Source organism: Ischnura elegans, chromosome 2 (genome assembly GCF_921293095.1).
Source record: "Ischnura elegans chromosome 2, ioIscEleg1.1, whole genome shotgun sequence".
NCBI classification, from domain to species: domain Eukaryota; kingdom Metazoa; phylum Arthropoda; class Insecta; order Odonata; family Coenagrionidae; genus Ischnura; species Ischnura elegans.
In genome coordinates this window covers 64,025,004-64,048,968 of record NC_060247.1, presented here as the reverse complement: position 1 = coordinate 64,048,968, position 23,965 = coordinate 64,025,004, and the positions used below count along the sequence as shown (strand labels likewise).

At 37.6% G+C, this 23,965-nt stretch overlaps 1 protein-coding gene across 1 annotated transcript; it reads left to right on the top strand.

Annotated features, from left to right (window-relative positions):
• Nucleotides 1–8,238: 8,238 nt before the first annotated feature.
• Nucleotides 8,239–10,356, top strand: LOC124153854 (glycine-rich protein 5-like). Its single transcript, XM_046527236.1, has 2 exons — nt 8,239–8,365; nt 9,759–10,356. Exons 1-2 carry the CDS (start codon nt 8,305–8,307, stop codon nt 9,950–9,952), a joined length of 255 nt encoding a protein of 84 aa, XP_046383192.1. The 5' UTR covers nt 8,239–8,304; the 3' UTR covers nt 9,953–10,356.
• Nucleotides 10,357–23,965: the final 13,609 nt, after the last annotated feature.

The window sequence follows — 23,965 nt, the reverse complement described above, 5'->3', positions numbered from 1 at the left end:
TTGGTCTAACTCAAGGTTTCAAATGGGAAAGTTATAAATTGCTAGATGCCAAGACTGCTAAAAGTAATACTATGCGTTTGAATCACCAGTAGAACGTAGAAGCCCGGATATTAAGACCTAAAGAGCAGATACTCCTACGCTTTTTGACAAGATCTGACATTTAGTTTGACTAGCTATGTACGTGTTTCTGCTTGCCGCGACTTGAGTTTTTGGTAAAAAAAATTGCATGACACTGCTTTCTCACCCTCCTTACTCTCTAGTCCTCGCACCTTATGATTTCCGTTTGTTCCCCCGGATGTAAATTGTGATGACAGGGAAATATTTTCGTCGCATTACGGAGGTTAAAATGGAATCGAAGGCGGTCCTGCAAAGCATCAGAAACGACGAGTACCAAAGGTGTTTCGCGCAGTGGAAGAAACGTCTCATTTGCTAATCTTCTGCTTAAATTCACTACAATGAACAAAAAGAAAGACCAAATTGTTCAGGGAGTTCGTAAATGGTACGCTTCTTACCTTCGTGCACAAGAGTCCAATTGTTTACACATTTTCATCAGTTCTGGACCTGGAAGGCCGGTCCGGACCTTCGGACGATGAAACAAATTCAACCGTCACAAATTTAAATTCAACTATAGTTTCACGGCTAACCGTGGCTACGCAGGGATACTGCATAGCTTTTGTAACATCTGCAGTAGACATTGGCTTGAAATTTTCACCTGAAAGTACATTACTGGAGATAATATTTAGTAATGAAAGTTAACTCCTCATTTCACTTCATTGTCTCCATCAATGATAAATACATCGGCATTAGTGTACTAGTCAAAATAAGAGCTACCATGTTAGGCCATGAACTACGCAATGTTCAATATAGCAGCGGATCCAGGATAGGGAAAATGGGGGGGCTACACGGCTCTCCTCTGCTGTATCTATTCGGCAACTGAAAAATATTACCATTTTACATTGTGTAAATTGGATACCCAAGGGGGGAGCTACAGCCCCCCCAATCCATTTTTAAAACCACCACTGGTTCAATATGAAAGATGAATACTTATTTGGTAAAAATGAATTACTTCGTAGCCTTTCAAGTTGTCTATAGTCTCAGTCCTGAATGTGGCACACCATTCTAAATTTAACCGATACCTCATTTGAATACTTGAATGAATGAACTTGAATAATTGAACGACTGATGAATGCCACTAATAGAAGCCTACAAATATATATTATACTAAGATATCTTTCACAGCTTGTCAGAATTGAGGTGATGAGAGATTTTCTGGACACCAATCCGTCCCAGATACAGCACAACTAAAGAAAATCGCACAAAATGAAATAAAAAGTAAGCTGTTAGCATTTTTCAAACCAATATCATTAACGTTTAAAGTTTCAGGAGCATTTAACCCTAACAATTAAACGTAAGGGCCAAAAATGCACCCTCCTTTGCTGCTAGCCGTTCTTCATTGAATGAACGCATCACTCCTACTATATCAGTCGGCAGTCAGCGGGAGTACTATACGAAGGAGGACCCTAAAATAACCAGGCACAATTTTTAAAAAATTCAAATTTTCATTTTTTATGATACAAACGCTGGTCACCTTCGAAGTACTCTCCATTTCAACTGATACATCGGTAAAAATGTTTCCTCCACAGCGCGAAACACCTTTGGTACTCGTTGTTTCTGATGCTTTGTAGGACTCCCTTCGATTCCATTTTAACCTCCGTATGGCGACGAAAATATTTCCCTGTCATCACAATTTACATCCGGGGGAACAAACGGGAATCATAAGGTGCGAGATCTAGAGAGTAACGTAGGTGAGTTAGCAGTGTCATGCATGGATGAATTTCGCCACGATTCGTCTCATTTGATAATCTTCTGCTTAAATTCACTGCAATGAACAAAAAGATAGACCAAATTGTTCAGGGAGTTCGTGAATGGTACGCTTCTCACCTTCGTGCACAAGAGCCCAATTGTTTACATATTTTCATCAGTTCTGGACCTGGAAGGCCGGCCCGGGCGTTGAATGTCTTCGATCGACATGTTTCCGCGTTTGAATTCCGAATACCACTCGTGCACTTCAGTACTTTTTAAAGTGTGTTCTTTATAAGCTGCAGACAAAAGATTAACCGTATCCGGCAAAAATTTACCGAGCAGAGAACAAATTTTCAACGCTGCACGCTGTTCTCGAATATCAGCCATTTCAAAAATCGAAAGGATCAAAACATTCTTCGAATGTAAACTGTCACTGGAGGTTGCTACAACTGTCTAAATCCTCGCCGTTTCGCTTACTGACTCAAAAATGATGAAATAACACCCATATAATGGGAGAAGTCCAAAATATAAGAGGTACATGAGCAGCGATTTCTGTCCGGTTATTTTTGGGTCCCTCCTTCGTATAGCGCAACACTCAAGCTATCATCTTCAAATATTCAGAGTATATTAAGTATACTCAGAGCAAACCCTAGCCATTAGCTTTTAATCAGTAAGTATATAGGAAAATATATTCGTATTATTTTGTCAGATTCAAATAATAGCAGTTGAGGCGTAGATAAAAATGGTCAAGTTTACTCTATAACCTCTGATAAATTCAAGATAGCAATGTCATTTTTAAACGAGTAATTAGTCGTAAAACAGGAAGAATCTTATAGAAGGCTATGCGTTGCATTATTTCCATAGCCGTATCAAAAGCTGATGTTAAAGATTCAGTGCTGAACTTGGCATAAATCAGGCTATTTGTGGCATTAAAGGCTGTAGTAGTCTGTACTTCCTGATAAAAGACATCACTACGCAGCGCAACTACTCTGAAAAGGCTAAAATTCATTCGAATTATTTTTTCAAGGCAGTCCTTAGGAGATCAAACACCAGATTGATATTCATTTTTGCTTTTTAGGAATACATTAGTGTCAAAGCATTAGCACGATCAACAATCACACCAACCGAGGAAATATGAAATTACTCTTTCCTTCAGTGGCTCTCTGTCGATAACCCTGTTTTTCCCAGTAAACAAACTCTAGCAACACACAATTACATTGGCCTACCTCATTTACTACTGGAATACTTGCTTTCATTTGATTGAACACAAAGCAATCACAAAAACATGCAATAGTAAGAAAACTCTAAAACCCTATAGTCTAGAATGAAATAAATTTTATTTCAAAACCCACCCTCTTTTCGATACGTTAGCATTGTTGCTTCAAAAATATCAGTTTCGTGGGAACAACGAGCCACTACTCCAAGAGATACGATATAGTGAAAATTTAGTTTATGATTTCAAAAGATATTTTTCCAAGCTGTCACCACAAGAGAAGTATTTTCCGAACAGTACATTCTTTGTTTCAGAAAGAAGTGGGCGGTAAACACACTAAAAATTCTAGAGAGAGAAAATTCTATGATGAAAAAATCATAAAATATAATACACAATGGCTATCAATTTGACACAAAGATGGAAAGGTTTTGTTATTGAGTAGGGGCGTGGTGACATACGATATTCCGAGAGGCTTGACAGATTAAACAACTGAATACACACCACGTCTGACAGGGCGAGAGTCCTCCATGGCGCTTAGGGGCTTGAGTTGAAGGAAAAAAACGTGTCTCGTTCTTTGCGCAGCCAAGAGGTCAACATTTTCGCGACTGAAATATTGCCCCGACTGCAGTGTCGGCACAAATGATTCATTCTTTGTTTTCGGCTGTGGCGTGTATACGACGAGTAGACTGTGAGAGGCCTCGCGAGAGAGACGTTGATAGTCGCTGGCGAAAATGCCGTGGGACAAACAATCCAATGTGAGTGACTCAATAATGGGAGCAGTGGGGAAAGAAAGATACGTACAGGAAGATGCGCAGTAATGTGGAAAATGCTTTGCATAACCTTGGATGCGACAAATAGCCAGGTTTATGACAAGAATGTATTATTGCATTAGCTTTTGAAAGGGCAATGACATTATGATATGATCTGTCAGGCTACACTGCGGATAAATATCAGTACCGCCTGTGATGAAATTAATGCTTTGATTATACGATTCGCCTATAGAAATTCGGGTGGCGAAATATAATTACAACGGAAATGGAATATTATTTTTCTCTCCATTAAAGCTAAAGATATTAAATTGTCACTGTCGAATTAATATAGGATTCATTCATCTTAAAAAATTTAAGATACATTAGGGAAGAAGTCGCAAAAATGATGGTAAAATAAAGTAAATATTTCCCGACAGAGCACATTTGTGCTCTGATAGAAAATTCATGTTTAAAACTTCCAGCTATTATTTTTTTGCTTCATCTACCTTAAAACGGTGCTTTTTAGGACTCTATAACACTGCGTTATTAACAACCAACAATATACTATCACAAACACCTATGTCCTGAATGGTGGTAATTTACCCAGGTTGCTCAAAGAGACCGGCTAGGGTGAACACATTAATGTTTCAATTATGACAACTTATTTTCCATTATTGAATGACTTTATTTTTTAACTAATACATGAAATCTTATCCTCCCACTTATTCCTGTGTATGTTAAGATAAACTTGAATCAATATGTATGTCGTCCGCGCGCTGCTTTTACATTTTTAACTATCGCCTCGACCATTATCAAATTATTTGGTAAGTCACCTTTATTTAAATACCTGAAACGATAAAGATACATACTATGTCAAATTTGAAATCACTTACAAATAACTCTGACTACAGAGTGTTTTGGCCAGGTTTTTTAAAATTCAATTTCAGCCCACTACGCACTATGAGAGACATGCTCCAGGGGTTGGAGATGTGCGGGGTAGTGGATGGGGGTGGATCTTTGGCAAAAAGGATGGAGAGAGGGGGTTAGAATGAATAAGCGCGAGATAAGTCGACTGAGAGAGAGTCATGCCTGGGGAGGGTGGTGGTGGTAGTGGAGCAAAACTAAAAGGAAGCAAGGGAGGGAGAGAGGGGGTGGGTTAGAATGAGAAGGAGGGGGGACCTTGGCTTGTTGGCGGCCTTAAACATAAGTGCCGCGTGCCGTCATCGGCAGATTTGGCCCAGTGCGAGAGACAGTGGGATGGGAGGCCAGGGAATTGCCGGGGACTATCGGCCCGAGAAACGCAAGGGTGCCGGGAAAGGGTCTCCGCAATGAGGATGTTGACGGAGCACATTCACGTCCCATTCAGTGGCCGGAATAAATACGAAGTTTAGGGATAAAATCAAAGGGTAATTATCAATAGTGACTTTCTAGACAACTGTTTATACGAAATATAAAATTCAATACGAATTAATCTCCAATAAAATACATATTGTCCCCTATTCTGTCAATGTTTCGAATTTCATCAAATTGATTTCCAAGGCGACGAAATTTCATATTGAAATTACGTCAAAAAATAGTAAAAGCGAAACATCATAATCAAAGTTAAACAAAAAAGATCTAATATATACAATTATCTTACAAACCTCGGTGACGGCTGGATAAAATCCCCGCCTGCTGATCCGGAAGATCGCAAGTTCGATCGAAGTTAAGTAAGTTACCAGTTATCTCTATCTAGGACGTGGGTACTCGAGCTTTTAAAATTCTTTATTGCTGGGTTACTGGGTGTAAAGGCCACTGCGAGCTGCTTTCTGTAAAACATTAAATGAAATAATTCCGAAATACTTTATCGTTTTCGCTCTCGTTGGCATTCAATTTGTCATAAAAAATTTCTTTAGATACTGAAGCGTCTTCGTGATTCAATATTTTTCTTTTTCCTCAAAAATGTTCGCTTTACTTTCACTTTGCCATAACCAGCTAAGTCTAATAATATTGAATGGTTATAAATACAAATAGTAATTTCAATAGCGCCTATTCGGTAAGAAATCCGTTAAGTATAACCACATACCAATAACTATAGGTACAGAGATCAGTTTTAAATGCGATTAATTTTGTATCTCAATTGAACCCGTAAAGCACAATGTCCTTATTAATACTAATCCATTTTCCATTCAAATATCTGTGGCTGACAAGCTGCATTTTACTGCCGTGACAAGATTAGACAAAAGTTACACCTTAATCAGCTAAATGCTCCTTCAGCATCAACACATTTCGATGGTTTTTATTCAAGAAATTTAACTACAATGAGAAAAGTTGCAGCAAACATTTCCTAATAGAATTTTTCACAATTATTAATAAAGTACGACTTAATGGCTATGTGTAATTTATAATATTTTACATTCACATTTCTCTAGTGGATGTTTTATTCCGATTATAACACCTTAGTTAATCGTTTCCAATATGTAGACCACTAATTCGCTCATTGAAAAAGAGCCACTTAGAAATAAATAAAATATTTTCTTAACTGCAATAACAAAAATGCAAGGACACGGTTGGGTAAGCTTTTGTTGATTAAAAACAATGTTTCCACCTTGCTCCACTAAAGATGATTATTTTGGATAGCAAGCGAAATTTATCGCTATTTCACATACGCTAACGCTGCGATCTACACCCGGCTGAGTACACAAATAAACTGCAATTCCAAAGTCCCGAGGGCATGAATAAGTCATACAAGTCCGTGAACCCGGTCTGAGATAGGCTGTCTAGAAGCTGTGAGGGGAGAAATTTATAACTGCGAACACACATTGAATGAAGAAAATTAAGCCGTCTCCTGCCAAAATATGGTTAAGAATAACAAATAGGGATGTATTTTTTGTAAATTGGTGAATTCATTAAAAATCCAATTTTCACAGCAGGTTTCGTCCAGCCTTAATAACTCACCTGGACAGACACACCAAGGGGCAACCAGAAAAAAAATTATCGAGAGAGTGTAAATAGCAAGAGATATTAATTTACGCAGAAGATTTTTACGAGTAAACCTCAGTTCGAAGATGAAGAAAAGGTTTACTCTACATAATAGAGCATAGGCACATTAAAATTATAAAGCTATATAATTTAAAACTCCATAAAATTAACGGGATTAAAATAACGGCTTTTTATTTCCAACTTTCAACGCAACACTACTCTTTGGAAAAATATTGCGTATTTCACGCGTGCTTTTCTAATAAAACATAAAGTTACAACATTTACAAACTATAAAATTCATTCTTTTGGACGTACACACATTGTGCGCTCTATATCCTGTATTTTAAATTTTATCTTGAATTCTATAGTAGCTGTATGCCTACAAATACGTCCTGTGTTAAAAATCCTCGAGTAAAATCATGTATGTTATATTTAAAATGCTACAATAGAATAAATCTTATAGTACCTTGTATAAGAAATTGCTATTATTCATAGCAAGATAAATAATTAGTTATTATTTAATGCATAATCCTCCAGAAATCCCTCGTATTACTCTTGACTACTCACTTAAATCGCCAACACGAAAAAACTTATGATACCAAATTTAAGAAGGGCATTCCAATATTGTACCATCAGCCTAAGACTCCGGTTTTTAGGTATGATATCTGTGACTCTGGTATCGGCTTTATTTTAATAATAGCCAAAAAGTACTTAAAATACCCGATAATTGATCACTTAGGATGATTACTCTGGGCAATTACTCTGAATAAACTGGGAATTCATCCTCAGGTTCAAATAATTGACTCTAGTCAATACTGAAAATGTATACATTAGACGGTAGTTAATACTTGCATGATTACCAAAAACCGATTTGGAGGAGTTAAAACAAACCATTAAGAATTAGAGACAACTATAAGTAATGCCGGTGGCATGCTTTGGAATTATCTGAGGGGTATTTGGTTATGAAAAAAAGTTTTTCCAGCCTCAAAGAAGTGGGAACATAGCCATTTTGAAGGCAATCTAAGGATTATTTTAATCAAATATTTTTACTGGAGCATCATCAACACAAAAAATAACTAGCTTAAACCCACAAAATGACAGATATCCTCACATTTTGGTGTTTAATGCACTGGTGAAAACCCATAGATACCTTCCAAAATCACCGAGTATATACGAAGCCCACCTCATTAAAGATACATCTAGAAATTGTCAACGAGCTATTCTTGTGAGCCAATCGATGGGAATTTTTCCTCAAGAGAAAACGATTTTCAGAGAGTCATTACTTTCAATCTCAAGCTAAGGAGGAAAAGTCTATGTGACACTAGACGCCAAGGACTCGCTGCTTCCTCCTGTGACTTACACGTGAAAACAGTGAACCACCCCCGGGGCAACATTGGATAAGACTCCAGGCGATTTCGTCCCCTGATGTGCTGGGCCTTCCCCAAAACTACAAAACTGTTATGGCAGGCATCGGAACTGTGTACGTATATAAAACGCAGTGGTCCTATGGTTGGACACACTTGAACCTTCACATTCCGGCGAGGGTAGAGCTAACGAGGAGAAACAGGTCTCGCAGTCATGAAGCAGGCCGTCAGCTTGCTGTGCCTTGTGGTCCTAGCCACGGCTCTGCCGGCTGAAAGTAAGTCACTTTCTTCATTTGCCGATTCAAATGGGCTGACCACATAATCACCATTCTGCAACGAGCATCGAGCAACATAATATACCATTCTGCCTAAGTGGATACAGCACACTCAAATGGTCTTATTTGCTTGTTCACTTGGCACTTGTTTTAAACTCAAGCTTACATATTTATTTTTATTCTCACAGTTATGAAAAATTTTATCTCCGGGAAAGTATTGAGGAAAAGTTTTCAAATTTTCAATGAATGTGTAATTTTCCTAGAATCCTCAACATTTGACGAAGGCAGCGTGAGAAAAAGTTATACGTCCGGAAAAAAAGACGTCTGCGAAAGAAAATTACGTATCATCTGAAGGTGCTTTGTGTTGTCCATTGATATCGGTCTGATCACAATATTTTCATTTACTCTTTCATTAATGGGGAAATTTAAGGTAATTTCTTCGGCAGCTGCGAAGACCTTGAGAGAGCGATGTTTGCTTCAAAGCTTATCTGAATGGATTTTCGATGTTTCGGCTTCATATTTTTCTACCCATAATTCCCAAGTAAAACGCGACTCATGAATAATGCGGAATGCATGCAGGAAGCGATCATTCGGCTGTAATCCGCATGTATCCAAATATTCAGGTATAACGCGCACTCACATAACAAGTACGCTGAGGACACCCGAAAAAACATGACACTGAAATTCATATTCTCGGAGCTATTTAAATTCAGGTTTCAGCAATAACATCATTTCACTGAGCGAATATTTGAACGCTTGAAGATGTTATTTTATAAAGTAAATAACTATCTATTAATTCTTACGGCTTATGCGCACTTTCCACTTAATGTATGACAGAAAATAGATGACTTCCAAAATTATCCAAAAAAACATATATAACTTGCTAAGTACAATCAAGTTTATCTAAGTATAATCAAGCGTTATACTTAAAAGTATGGTATTTGGAGGAGGCGACCGACAGCTGAGGTAATTTGCGCCATGAGGGGAGGGTGTGGAAGGAAGGGTGGAGAGAAACCCGGCGTCGGCGTTAGCCTGCTCTTAACGAAAGGCGCCAAGGGGACCACGGCTTAACGTCCCATCCGACGGACGGAGTGTTGCGCTTGAAATGTCCTCCACACAACATTCAAGCAGGGATCGGGCAGTCTCTGAAAATTCTCTGCCACTGCCAGGATTTGAACCCGAGCACACCGGGTGGGAAACCGCTCTAGCCGCTCTAGGGCAACACTCTTGCCGCCACACCAACCCGATCCCCCCGTTATACTTGAGATAATTTGTTAATCTAAAGAGACCACCACCAGTCTTATGGTATGTATATACAATCAAGCAGCATAGGCTATTACAGGTATTAATCTAAAACGAAACTACATCGATATTTTTTCTTACCGTCTTTCAGACCTTCGCGTGAAGAGACAGTTTGGCGGCGGCTTCAGCGGTAGCGGGGCTCAGGCCGGGGCCGCCTCTTTCGGTGGTGGCGGTGGATTCGGAGGATTCCCTGGAGGCGGATTCGGAGGCGGATTCAGTGGCAGCGCAGCCATGGCCGGTTCGTCCTCCTTCGGAGGTGGTGGTGGCGGTGGATTCTTCGGCTAAGGATTCAATCGGTACCTCCTGAAGAAGGTATTCCATCCAAGTTTTCTGCGGCATGCGGAGTGTAAAATAATCCTGTCAAGAATAACACCCTACAACATCATAGAGTTTCTTCACAGAAGTTATTATGAAATTTAGAGCACTTTCCTTATTTTTTGTATCAATCTCGACGTCGGCAGACCAAAGACATGATTTTAAATGAATATTTGTGCTGCTCTGAGTTTGCTTGACGCCAAAATCTGCTGAAAGTGGTTGCAATGAGAAGAGCATGGGCCCAAAGGAAAGATCAATGAATCTCGTGTAAGGCAACGACTATGATGACTGAATAAATCTTCACACCTGATAAGATCTCGACGCTATTCAGATAATTGTAATGAAAAAATGCAATAAATAACTCGGAATGCTAATTAGTTATAATTATCTTTATTTCCAGATTTCTAGATCCCCTGACTTTATTCTCGGTTGAACTGACCCACAATATACTTTTAAAATAAAAGAAAAACAAACATTTACGATCTCAAATCTGAAATCTGGCATATTCTTCATTAAGCTATGCAACAACTTTCAAATATGATTCCAATTCAAGCAATAGTTAATTTATATAAATCACCACTAATGCAATGCCCTCTTTATTTTTGTTAACAATGCACAATATCTTCATCTTGCCTTTGTAGCAATGAGGAGAATTACAGAATGAGAAATTTTGACCATAAATTGATGGTTGGATGTAGGTAGTATTTAGATATTAAGAAAATGTCTTAGGAAATAAATTTTAAAGCGTCATTACAATTAAATAAATCATGGTAAAAATATTGTAAAAGAGGCCTAAAAATAGAAATGGGAATTTCCTGCAGTTATGTTAGGTAACAGGGATTTGGGATTTTTCCTTAGCAAAATATACCACCTATTATCTTAAGATATTTAAACATGAATGTTAAAGTGACTATTCGTGGAAAAACCGGATGATCGATGGACTAGAGATTTTAAAACTTTCGCCAGTTCGGTTTTCCCTTCTAACATATTTGTTTTTTTTTGTAATAAATCACTTTTGTCGATACATATTCAATACGGATTTATTTCACCGTTTCAGCTTGCATCTTTTAATCTGCGCTAATCTGCAGAAAAAAAATCTATCATTCCGCATCAACTTCGAGGCGTCCATAGAAGAACATCATTAACTGAAAAATACTGCAGATCTAAAGTTGCTGAGTAACTGAAGGAGATTCCTTCTTACAGTGATCACTTATTACTTAAAACTGTTAAATACGAGGTCCATCAATAGCAGTAAATGGATAAGCAGAAAAATTCGTAGCTCAAAACGCAGGTTAGTTTATACGTAGATGATAAAATTAACATGTCTTCCAGTTAAATGGCCAAATTATAGAGCTGCTGTCATTCAGATGAAATTTTTCCCTAAAATTACAACATGTATTTGGTTATAAATTAAAAGTACGGTGTTGACACATTTCCCTGCTTACTATGATGAATCTAGAATATATTTTTTACCAAAACAACTTACTTCTTATATTATCAATATTATATTTGTGCATGCATATAATTTTTAATGCAAGTAGCCGATCAAGTGAGAGCGACACGCCCTCTTGCCTAAAGGAATTTGTAGCTCAAGCATGCGTACCACTTCATGCTAAGATATCATGAATTTTTCATTACGTATTTGACGACATGATTTAGCGTGGAACAAGGCCTCTAAATTTCATTGCCGAAGTGCAACACAGCAAACAAGCAACTTCGGTCGATTCTCCTCCGTCCAACAAGGCAGACATCCCCTTTTCCCTCTTTAACCCACGCCTTTGACGACCTTCAATGATCGGGATGTTATGAACGACCGCCGTTGGTACCTAACACGAATACTATTGGCTACTGAGAGCGGAGCGAACACGAACTGCATTATCATGAAAAGTCGAGGAGAGCGAAGACATTATTCTCAAACTGGTTGCCGTGAATCAAATGCCCCCCAGGCGTGATTCGGCGTGATTCCCCGGTCTCGTGTGGCGTGATCGCCGCTGCATTGTCTCCCTACCAATCACTGGGTTAAGTAAATCACGAGTCCACGCGGCGAAGCGGATGCAAGTTATCTCCAACGGAAACGGACGAAAGTTGGTGGACTGACACTAATCTGCGACCATAGCATGCCAGAAGAAGGCTGACCAGGAAATATTTTATTGACAACGTAAGCATAAGGGTTTAAGTTTCAACTAAACTGAAAAATACAGAGAGATAGATGCACATGTTTATTGCTCAAGCAAAAAATAAAGAAAAACTGTTTATAGAAACAACTTCTACATCTACATAATACCACGCTAGCCACCTAAAAAGCATGTGGCAGGGGGGTTAGGACACCAGCCGTTTACACATCAAAATGAAGAGCTCTAACGAAGTTAGGACTAGCATTTACTAAAGTCCTTTATGGTTCGGAGGAACAACGAAAGCCAATGTCTATCCGTTCGGCAAAATATCTCTCTTAATTTATCGCTTCTATCGGACCTGGAAATATAGTGTGGCTGTAATATTATGTTCTCCGTGTCGCTCTTAAAGATATTCATTCTCAATTGTTCAAGCAATGTAAGCCTAGCACGCAGCCTCCGAGTCTCCAACGGCTCCCAGCCTTTGCGGCATTGAGTAGATTCAATAAGTTAATCCAGTGTAGAAACTACCAGAACTTTGGCGTCCTTATATGTCACTCAAAATATAGCAATTGTGATTTAAGAACAAATATTGACTTTTTATGTCCGTTAAATACATCGTATAGCTTAGTTTCCTCTCGCTTACTTCCGTAAGTGTGACGAGTTAGACCCCTAGTGATGCTTCCGGGCAATGCCGAAGAAAAATCTTCTAAATGTGAAGTGGCCCAGCGAAATGAATTAGCCCCCCTACCCTGACAGTCTGTCATTCAAACGCTTGTGACAAATTTTGGAGTGTACTCCACCCTCACCTATCCAACGCAACTGTCGGGTCTAAAGTCTGAGTAAATAAAATATGATATCCTCCGATTGAAAACATTCCCTCGGCACCAAGCTTTGCAAGACATTATTTACTCTCATTTACCAGGCCAACCTGCTCGACCCAATTACTGTAAAAAAATATATACTTTAAATACAAATATGCTCAAATGATAACTCATAAAGGTCATTATAAAATGAGGTGCATATTTTTCACACTATGAAGCAATTTAATTAGTAAAATTGAAAAATCAATACCAAACATTTAATAATAAAATCATACGCAGTGAGATATAGATTGACCACTTCATCCGATAAATTGATGTCACGTTATATTTTCAGCGAACTACCAGGCACTTTGAACGCATCCTACAAAATGTTCACACTTTTCCCAAGTTATACATATTATTTACACCGCTCTATTCCTCAGCTTCAAAAGCTTCCCGCCCATTCCCTTTTAATCAACCTGGATTTTCCCTCACAAAACAGTCCATAATCAAACGCACTCTATGATAGCGATAAGTCCAACCTATAGTATTGGTAGTAATTTTGCATGAAATTGAAAGCACACAATGTCCTTTACAATCAATTCAAATAGCAGATAGTGCTAAAAATTCTAGAAAGGGATAGATTAGGATTAGAAAACGATAAATCACTTCTATCACGATTATACGATACAAATTTTGGAGTGAAATTTATATTTAATGTTAATGACTTTATGTTAGAAGCTGAATAAATTATTTATGAACTCGAAGTTTGCAAGAGTATTGTAGAAATTTCGAATCAAATAATTTAAAACGGTACCTCACAATTATTTAAAAGCTTTAAAAAAATAACTTTTCCGTAAAATTTACATTTTAATTCAAACTTAAATCAGTTACATATGAAGAAAGGTAACTTTTAACTTAAACTAATAAAGTTTTCCTAGGATTGCATCAACGTTAATCGGTTAATTTTTGTTAACTCTCCCAACACTGAGTGGTAGGACTGTGACTCACGCATTCCTTTTAGAAGGACCAGTTTGTTTCTATTCCGGCCACATCACACTTTAAGGATATTTGATTGGAGATGCCCGAAGACTTTTTCTGGGGGTAATATTTAAGAAACGAAAATAGGTACAGGAAATACATAAATTGGAGAGAATTTTCAAGTATAACGAAGGAGAGATAATGTGAATACATGCGCGACAGCCTTAACCGAATTCATCGTTAGGTAAATAAGTTATAATATTTGCTTAACTCAATAAACTCCTTTGAAAACGTTTTGTACACCGTACAATAGGATCATAAATATTCCCTTAAAACCGTGCAAATGCACTTTCGTCCTCTGGAACTTTTCATGTAGCGGCACATAAAAAAAGTATGACGAAACCCGTCACTTTATAACTGATTGAAAAATAGGTATTCAAGGAGAAAAATCAATGGAAGTTGCCCAAGCTGGACACCGCTACCAATCTATTTTAATGAACCAAATTCTATTCGCACACTATTCTAAGATTGTTCTCATTGCAGAAACGCTGAGCCATTTCAAATCCAAAAAAGGGTTGAGATAGTGGAAGCGTGAGGAGTGACTGAATACTTTTCCTTGAATTAGGATAAGAATAGGTAATCACGCACAGTAGAGCAATGAGATAAGCGGAAATTGCTACTTACAGGATGGCGTCGAAAAATAACTTCGTCAAGACCGTATTAAATTAGTGGTCAGGGAGTGGCAGTGGGCGCTTATCCGGTGCACGCAGTGGCGACAGAAAAACAAAATTTCCCAGATTTTATTATTCGCTCGCTATAGTAGCGGGAGTTAGCTCTCTAGGAAAAATTTCCTGAGGTATTTTACTAAATGCCAATAAAAAATGAAAGGCATCCTATCCATCTTTTCGTCTTACATTTATCAAAAATATATTTAAAAAACATAGATCAACGACGTTTTTTGTACGAAAATGAGATTGCTTAGGATTATAATACTGTAAATATAGTGCAAGCATATTCAACACGTGGTATTGCATTCAATCGTCCATTATGTTACACGTTAGATTACAAACATCATATTCATGTCACTAAATGTTTTTGTAAAATTATATGCTCGCGTGGTTAAATCATTAAAAACTACGTAGACAAAACACACCCTTTACCCTGTTAGGTAAAATAATTCTCATTATGATCATAATTTAAACAACTCTCTCATAGTCTAGCATGATTACGAGTAGAAAATTATTTATTTTTCCTGTTTCATTGCCTCAGTTTAATTGTATAAGTCTAAGTAATATTATTCCATTTTATGAAGTTCTCAGTCCTAGTGCAATATATTTTTCTGTCATAAACATAAAAACAGAACCGCTGAAATGCTCACGAAAAGCCAATTTATTTGCTGCATCCTCATAATACATTACAGATCGTGTCAAAGAAAATAACACGTGGAACGTGTGGCAATAACAGGAACCACCATGACTCCATTCCATTGTCATTCAATTAGGTACTTTATTATTTCCCATTATTTCAGAGAATATTATAATAACACATGTATTTTTTCTGTGATTAAAGAAAACAGTTTACAATTTTTAATTATCTCTTTCGCAAGTCATCGACAATGCTGCTATTTCAGGGCGGTGAGGTCAATCTGTAAATGGTCTCAGCGAGGAGATTTCAACGACTTTCTTCACTACACTACAGGTACACTTGCCCGAATCCAAGGAGCCTTGATAATGATTCAAGTATCGCAACCATGGTCAGCGTCGATAAATATTCAGTGTCGAACGTAGGAGTGAATTTTTTTCCCTGTAGCGTAACTACACCATACTTCAGTTTTGTAGCGTCATTATTACAATCTTCGAGATAAATACCACTGTGAAAAAAATTACTCAACTGATAATGAAGTAATGGGAGTTCGGGATCATTTCGTATCCGAATCAACCACGAACGATTCAAACACAACTCCGCGAGCAGAGAATCGAGGAGACCAGAACTACATCAAGGATTCAGAAGCATTGCAAAAGCACGAGGAATTCCTACTCTGTTTCAAAAATATTACTTCAACGCGGGCCCGGGACGTCCTCGACTGAATAGGAGCCCACTCCACAGCAGAGTCGTGCTTGTTGACTCTCGAGCGTCAGACGAGAGTACTCTGCGCCGGAGCGCCTCTCGAGGACAATTCAATGCGACCTCCAATGCTAAGTGAATCACGCGCAGTGTAACCTCCAAGATATTGGGAAGCTTAAAATAAGGAAAAAAAATCGCGAGGGAAAATAGGTGCATGAGTCTAAAGCATAGCTGGACAAAGTTTAAAAAATTCTGAAAATTTAGGCAAGTTGGCAAGGTATAGCGTAAGTATGTAAAGCAATGCGAAATTACCCCTATATTTAACTAATATTATTACTACCCAGATTCCAGAATTTTACTCATCATCATTGAATAGATGGATAATGGCAGAGTAATTACACAAACAGAAAAAAATAAAAGTAAATTGACATTGTTGGACAACAAAAAAATTGGGGTAATATGACGCTTTTTACAGATAGTTTTCATTGTCGTTCAGTCGTTGTTTTATCAAAGAGTACACGGAAGTTAAGGATTACCATTGAACTCGGCAATCTACATCATGGGTCGGCAACCAATATTATCTCAGTGTTGACAGCTTTATAACTTGGTCGAATAACTGGAAAAGTTGTTATTCTTTTCATCTATGCATAAACTAAGTTTCGTTCTGAGTTCCTAAGCATTAGGCTTGCATAAAACTATTAATTTTAATTTCAGCCCTTTATATAGTGAAAGCCTTTAAGGGAAGAATGTGTACTTGATTCCACGAGGAGTAAAGAAGGAAAATAATACAAATGGAATCTTTTATTTAAGTCTGGGAAAAATTAATTTTTTGAAATATAATTACTTGAAGAAAATGGTCGACAAAATATACCTCTCATTTCTCTACCACTCCCAGAACTGAATCGTCTTTCAGTCCGTTTAATTGCAACCAGAGATTTCCAACAAATACGGAAGCTAATTTTTATCCTATCACCTGATAATTTCAAAGACCCAAATGCAAAAACCTACCGAGGGTAAAGGCAACGAAACAACAGAAAAATACAAAAAAGAACAACAATGAGAACTATTTTTTTTTTAAGATTTGCCTTTAAAGTATACCACACGCACATATGACCACACGACGGTGACAATCCTCGATTTCAACACACGTCTCGGTAAGGATTGCTGTACTCGTCGGTATGGTTACCCGAGATTCTCTTCCTTTGCAAAGAAAGCACCTCATCTTTGAGCATTCTTGTATGCATGTTGACTCTTTCTCAATACGGAAAATATCTTTTTACGCAGACATTCTCGCTTGAACGGTGTTTCAACTAGCGGCTGAGAACGTTGGGTCGCTCAAAATGCAGTATATTTACTTGAAATAAGCATTCAGGGTTACATTTACTTCATTTCTCAGGCCATCATGATTTCATTAGAAACCAGTAAACCTCATTCACACGATTTCCGTAATGTCAGTTGACAATAAATATAGCGCTCTGTAGATAAGTTTTCCTTTTTAACTTACAATAAGTTATTCGTCAATATAAAATCTAAGATGCGTAATACAATAATATACTTGGGAAAAAGTTGCTGAATCACAATCAAATGCAGGAAGACTGATAAAATTTAAGATCGGTAGAATTTATTGATTATTTTATGAACGCACGTAATCATGAACCCGTTTCCCATTTCCTATGGCTTGTTACCAATCAAAACGGAAAAATGCACCACCACTCAGTCAAGTAACAATTTAAAATCCTATTCTTCACATATTTTATCCCTCCAGTCCTAACCCCGGCATGAAGCACGAGAATTTAAGAATCTGGGCATCTTAGATGACATCTGTATAATAACACATCAGTGTTACAAATACTAAGTCATCTCCTCAATATACTCAAACTGTTGCCATTTAAAGTAGACTTGTTCACTATGAGTTGGAATGGATGAGATCGATGGATGGAACAACATACTTACAAAATTCATAAAGGCTGGTCTCAAGCTAAGCAAATTTAGCATTTTAATCTCTAGCTAAAACACTCATTATCACAATCAGTCGTGCATGATACAAAAATGATGGGTAACAGATCAAATTATAAAATATCTAGCCATCAAAAAGTCATCTCAATGAATTTTTAAGGAATATAACTAAGGCATTAATAAAACCGACACCGATAAGGCCGACGAATGAATGAATCGGTACAGTATAATAGAATCCTGTAATATAATATCAAACGATTCCAGGTATTTCAAATTAACTATCTTAGTAAATAATTATAATATAACAAATGCGAATTTCCAATATTGAACAAATAATAATAGAAAAACCATATCCACTCGGTTGTCAAGAAGCCACCACATAAAGACTTCGTGAAGGAGATTTTCTTTGAACTGCCCCGAAGGACAGCGGAAAATCCTTGCAAATTGCTCGCCGAATATTTGCTCGATTCGAGGACCAAGGACCTGAAAATAATGCTCGCCGGCAGTTGAAGCATTAAGAAAAGCCGAATCTCTTCACAAATATACGCATACACTAAATCGTTATGAAATTTGCCAGGCAATTTCCCATTTATTGACTTTCAAAACATTTTACTTGAACACCAGCGGAAAGGAGCGTTTAAAACACGGCATTTCTTCGTTACGAACGCACTCCGAGTAGTTTAACCCTATTTTGTTTAAAAAGGATGTAGAAATAAATCACCTAGAGTTCTGTCAACGAGAAAAGAGGGCTAAGGCTGTCAGAAAAACCCCATTTACTGATAAATATATCGATATTGGCGATAGGTACCAGAAATTAACTACGGAACTGAGTGAAATGATTTTAAACGCAATCGTAAAATTTTCTAAAGAGAACGATCACTAATTTAAATATGATCAAATAAGGTTTAAAAAATTCTTAACTACTATTATTCAATACAAATTTTGAAAGGGGTATAGCATACCAATTCTAGCTCTTTCGGGCGATTAAATCAATGAGCAAGTATCCCAGTACGTAAAGCTCTTATTCTTTGTGCCATACTTTTATCCAAAATATTTTGTAACCCAGTTTAACAAATTCAACGTAAACTACGTTACAAAAAGGGTGAATGAAAATACCTATTATACGTCTCTGCTACTATTATTGATGTTTACAAAAAATCTGGCGCTAAAAATATTTTTACGTCTATAACACGTCTTAAGCGTCTTGAATATCTTAAATTCTTACCTAACTTTTTAAATATCAATTATATAGGTAGACATGTTCACTTGATAAACCAATTGCCTCTTGTAATTTAAGTATTATACCGGAACTACCAATGGTGATAACTTTACAAAGTCACCCGCAATACGCAAATAGTGCGAAAATTCCACAGAGAAAAAAATTATTCACCTTGACCGGTACTCGAACCCATATTCCCCGATCTCTAGTCGATTTCTTTAGCCAGTTAAGCTTCCGATGCGTCATTCCTCTGTGGAATTTTGTCTGATGTAACTTAAAATCACTCACTAATCCAAGATTAAAAACCTCCAACGGTTACTCGGAGAAAAAAATTGGCAGTGAAGTGCGATGCAACAAGTAGCTGAGGTGCGAAGGGAATAAATGATAACTACGGTAGAATTTCCGATCAAAACTAAAAGAGCGGAATTGCGTCTGTCATTCTCCGTCATTAGAAGCAATCACTTCGGGGTCTGAGGAGGTTTTAATGGACTTGAGAATATCAACCGCCACCAGATGTGGATAGGTACGTGTCCAATGATAAATCCTGCTAAACACCAAGAATGATAAATGAAAATATTACCTAGAAAATTTTGAAACCTTGAAGTCATGACATATTTTCGGTTTCTGTGCCTTTCTCAAGATGGTATGAGATGAAGTCAAGAGCGATAATTACCTTTCAATCTCCTACCGTGGATGAAACTCGACAGCGAGCGCTTCGTAATAGGCTTGTTTCGCGGATTTAGGTCGAGATGATTTGAGTAATTGGCGATGACTCGGGTCTCGATGGTAATTCGATGTGTGTAGTCATTCCATAGCCAAGTCATCGCAAAAGGGTGCGAATGAATCTAGCATGGGCATTTTAATTGGCATTTTTCGTAGTCAAGGTAATTTACGTAAACGTACATTCACGAAGAGGCCGAAACAATGGTTGGAATGATTTGCATGTGATCGACCGAAATTAGGTAATTTTTCTGATAATTGCACTTACTAATTATTGCTAACACAAATTTTCTAACTTATAACGTAAACGATAATAAATGAGTAACAAAGAACTGCAATTATTTTTTTTTAAATATAATAATGCCAAAAACGGAACTTTAGGCAAAAAAAACACTAGGGAATCTAATGCATAAAATGAATGATATTTTAATATTGCAATACCTCGTTGTCATCGCTATTGCTTCGACATCTACAGGTTTAGGAACTAAGAAGTCTAATTGTACATTGGCTCAAATTAAATCACAATTTATTAGGAGTATTAAATCTCAATGACGACGATAAGTTTAGTATGCTTGATAAAAATTACAAGGTATTCGTAGAAGGTATAGGAATACTATCGCCATAAAGCACTTTTTTATTTACAGAAAAATATATTATACCAAAAAATGCAGCTATTCCAAATTTCTTAATTATTGTGTTTTCTGAGGAGTATTAAGGCGCCCTAACGGGATTATTATGAATTGAAGCGCAGATACACAATGAGAATAGTTGAAATACGGGTAATACCTGTACGGGTAATATCAGAGGCGTTACCGTTGAATCATGCTAAATTTTCATTTATGCGAAAAATGCGAGGGATAGTTCATTATTTAAACACGTATATACCAAGTAACCCCAACCGGTCCCTCGATTTTCCTGTGCCCATTTAATTCTTTACATCAAAACTCTCTCCGTCTTACATTCTCCTGGTTTCCTTCTCCAACCCCTAAAGTTCCACAATTTCCTGAATTATCCAGAACTGGAGAGAATAAGGAATATCGCGGTGAAACCATCATTTTAAAAATTCATGAAGTTGCAAAAATGACGTAAATTCACTTGACAAGTTGTAAATCTAATGGATTTTATGCGTTCAACCACAATTTTTTTCTACAAGCACGAAATTCCGCACGTCATCAATTATATCCATCAGCAAATTGTATGGTATTATATCGCTACTGCAGTAAAATATGTCGACTGGCATGGAGGAGAATTATTTCTGTCCCATGAATAGAACGTAGACCCTAGATTGATGGGTCGTATGGGTTTGAGGACTGCGGTTTGATTCCAAATCAAAGGAGATATTTTCTTGTTCCATAAGTAATATTAAACAAGATAGTTTCCGTGACTTTCGGCATGGAGACAGAACCCGACTTCAGAAATAACAAATTTGTCTTTGCCGGCCCACTAACTTGCATGTCATTAAGGAAGTGAATGGTGACTTTGCCTGGACAAAATGTGCAAGGAAAAAAGTAGATCATAAATAACTTAGTAATGGAGATATAGATAATTGGATAAAAGCAAAATATAAACCTTTTAGAGCTGATATTTTGAACCATTTCTGCTTTTGCTTTGAACCTTTGACTTAAAATGGACTGAAACAACTGTTCAAGGCTTCAGACCGATCCCCGCCTACCTAAAGTTGGGATCAGTGAGTGCTCTATCGTATGGGAAGGTAAGGCTTTCATCATATATGGATACTTTGCTAGAGCCAATTTCTAATCCACTCAAACTGTCACCGGCTAAAATTATTAGGATGGACAAAAAAGTGAAGCGAAGTTCTAAATGAAACGCTTTTAAGCTTAACATGTAACTCATCTCAGGCACGCGGAAGAAAAGGTCAGGCCACATGAAGTGCCAGTGTCAAGGTGAAGATGCAGCACAAGACTCACATACATTATGAGGGTGAAAATAGCTCCCTTACTGATGCATAGAAAGAACACGAGGTTTGAGATAATACCTACCCAGAACTAGGAAATAACCATTTAAGATTGTAAACAAAAAAGCGTAACATGGGGAAATTTGGCTATAACCCCAGAATCAAAAACTGTACCCCATTGATGCTATATTAAATTAAAGTATAATGAAGGAAAATATAGAGGTTATTGAAAAGACACATGATTAAATAACACATCTATGATATTTTTTAATACTTTTTTCCGCATTTCAATATCTATTAGTACGATTCTTTACGATATTAAAGATAATAACAAAACAACTATTTCAAAACATACCTCTGGTAACGATTGGCTGCGCTATTCGTACAAATATTTGATATATAAAACATATTTTGGATATTTTTGATCGATCAGTGACACATAATAAAAATTCCAAAAAATGTCAATCAATGTCTCCCTTATTCTCTGCGCTATCACATGAATAATTAGGTGAGTATCCATGAATATAGAGCTTTGCCGTTTTATCGAGAAATATTAAAACGCTAATTATTGATCCTTATACCCTTCATCGAAAATAAACATTTTACCGTTGTTTAAGTGTACCAGGAATAGCCATTGTGAAAAATTCAGGGAGACACCCGCAATGCATAAATTGTGCGAAAAATTCACAGAGGAAAAATTATTCGCCTTGACCGAGTACACAAACTTCTACAGATGGGAAAGACGCCTCGGTAGCTTAACTGGCTAAAGCACTCAATCGGAAATCGGGGTGTGCCGGTCAAGGCGAATGATTTTTTCTCCGTGGAATTTTCGCTCAATTTTACCCTTGGTTTGTAAAAGATTTCACATATAGAAATGCATGTATTTCTTGAATAGTGAAGATATCTGCAATGTTTCATCTTACTGCCGAAGCTAACTGAGCAACAAATGTGACCGTGTATCTCAAACCCTTAATTTTCACAGATTTTTTTAGATGCACAACTCGGAATAAATCTTTGCTCAATTCTTTTGAGTAGTTTTTAGGGCGAAAATGTTAGTATATCACTCCATGACTGTATATTGTATATATAGAGGAGCTCAGCCAAACAATCGACGCACCACATGCAATGACTGACGTCACATTCCGAGGGCTTGGACGTCACAAGTTCCACAAACTTACACGAATAAATTAAATAGACCTAGGCTAGAATGGAATGACAATATTATACATGAATGCGTATTTAGGAATCCTTCCAGGGAAGGTGAGTACTAGCCTAGTGGGTAGAGAGCTAGGCTAATACCTAAGGGTCAAGCGTTCAAGTCTTGGTACCCTCCAAACAAAAATCATCGTAGTACGACGTGTCACAGAAGGTGGATCCCCTTACCTTGAATGCAAGAATTTCTGACGACCATGTGTTAGTCCGGGGTGATCTCTACCCTCGCCTAACCAAACTAACCCTCAGATTCCCTGACAGACCTTTTCTGAGATACTTCCGCATCTCAATGTGATAAAAATTGTGATTATCAGGGATAAATGATGCATTGAGTGCATGAATTTTATTTTAAGTACCCACTTTACCATATCAACCCTGAAATATTGCCGAAAAATGGGATTCTACGCCAAACTGATGTTGAGGCCACTGGTCTGTTACCTGATGGGTGCTTATTGGTGAATATACTCCTTCCATGATCAAAGGAATAAAATAATAATCGCTCCAGAATGCTCTTCGGTTTGATTATTGTGCGCCGTCACCTGAATCGAGAATGTCAACGGTGGGGCGCTCTTCTATAACCTAGTTCGATGCACTAACTCATCGACTGCTAGGGGCTGACATTAAAAGAGCATCGTAGAGGTCCCCTAGAGGATGACTGACTGATGGCAGCCCAACCCTCCCTCTCCTTCAGCCCAAATTCTTCCGCGCCTTCTGCCCACGACACTTTTACGTTCACCCTCCCACTCGACTCCCACGCGCGAGGGATAATGCGAGCGAATTGCACAGAGCCAGCACTTGAATTGCGCGGCTCAATAGAGCAGCAATTTGGTTTCGCTCGAGGAGTTGGGAATAAACAGGAAACCGAGGGCTCCTTAGCATAAACAAAAGTAAGCAATCTTAGCTTCATCATTTTTGCCAAGGTTTTTGGAGATTGTGAGCACTTTTTGTCGTTTTAGCACATATTTGTCGTTTCATTAAAGTCAAATTTATCATATGGTCACT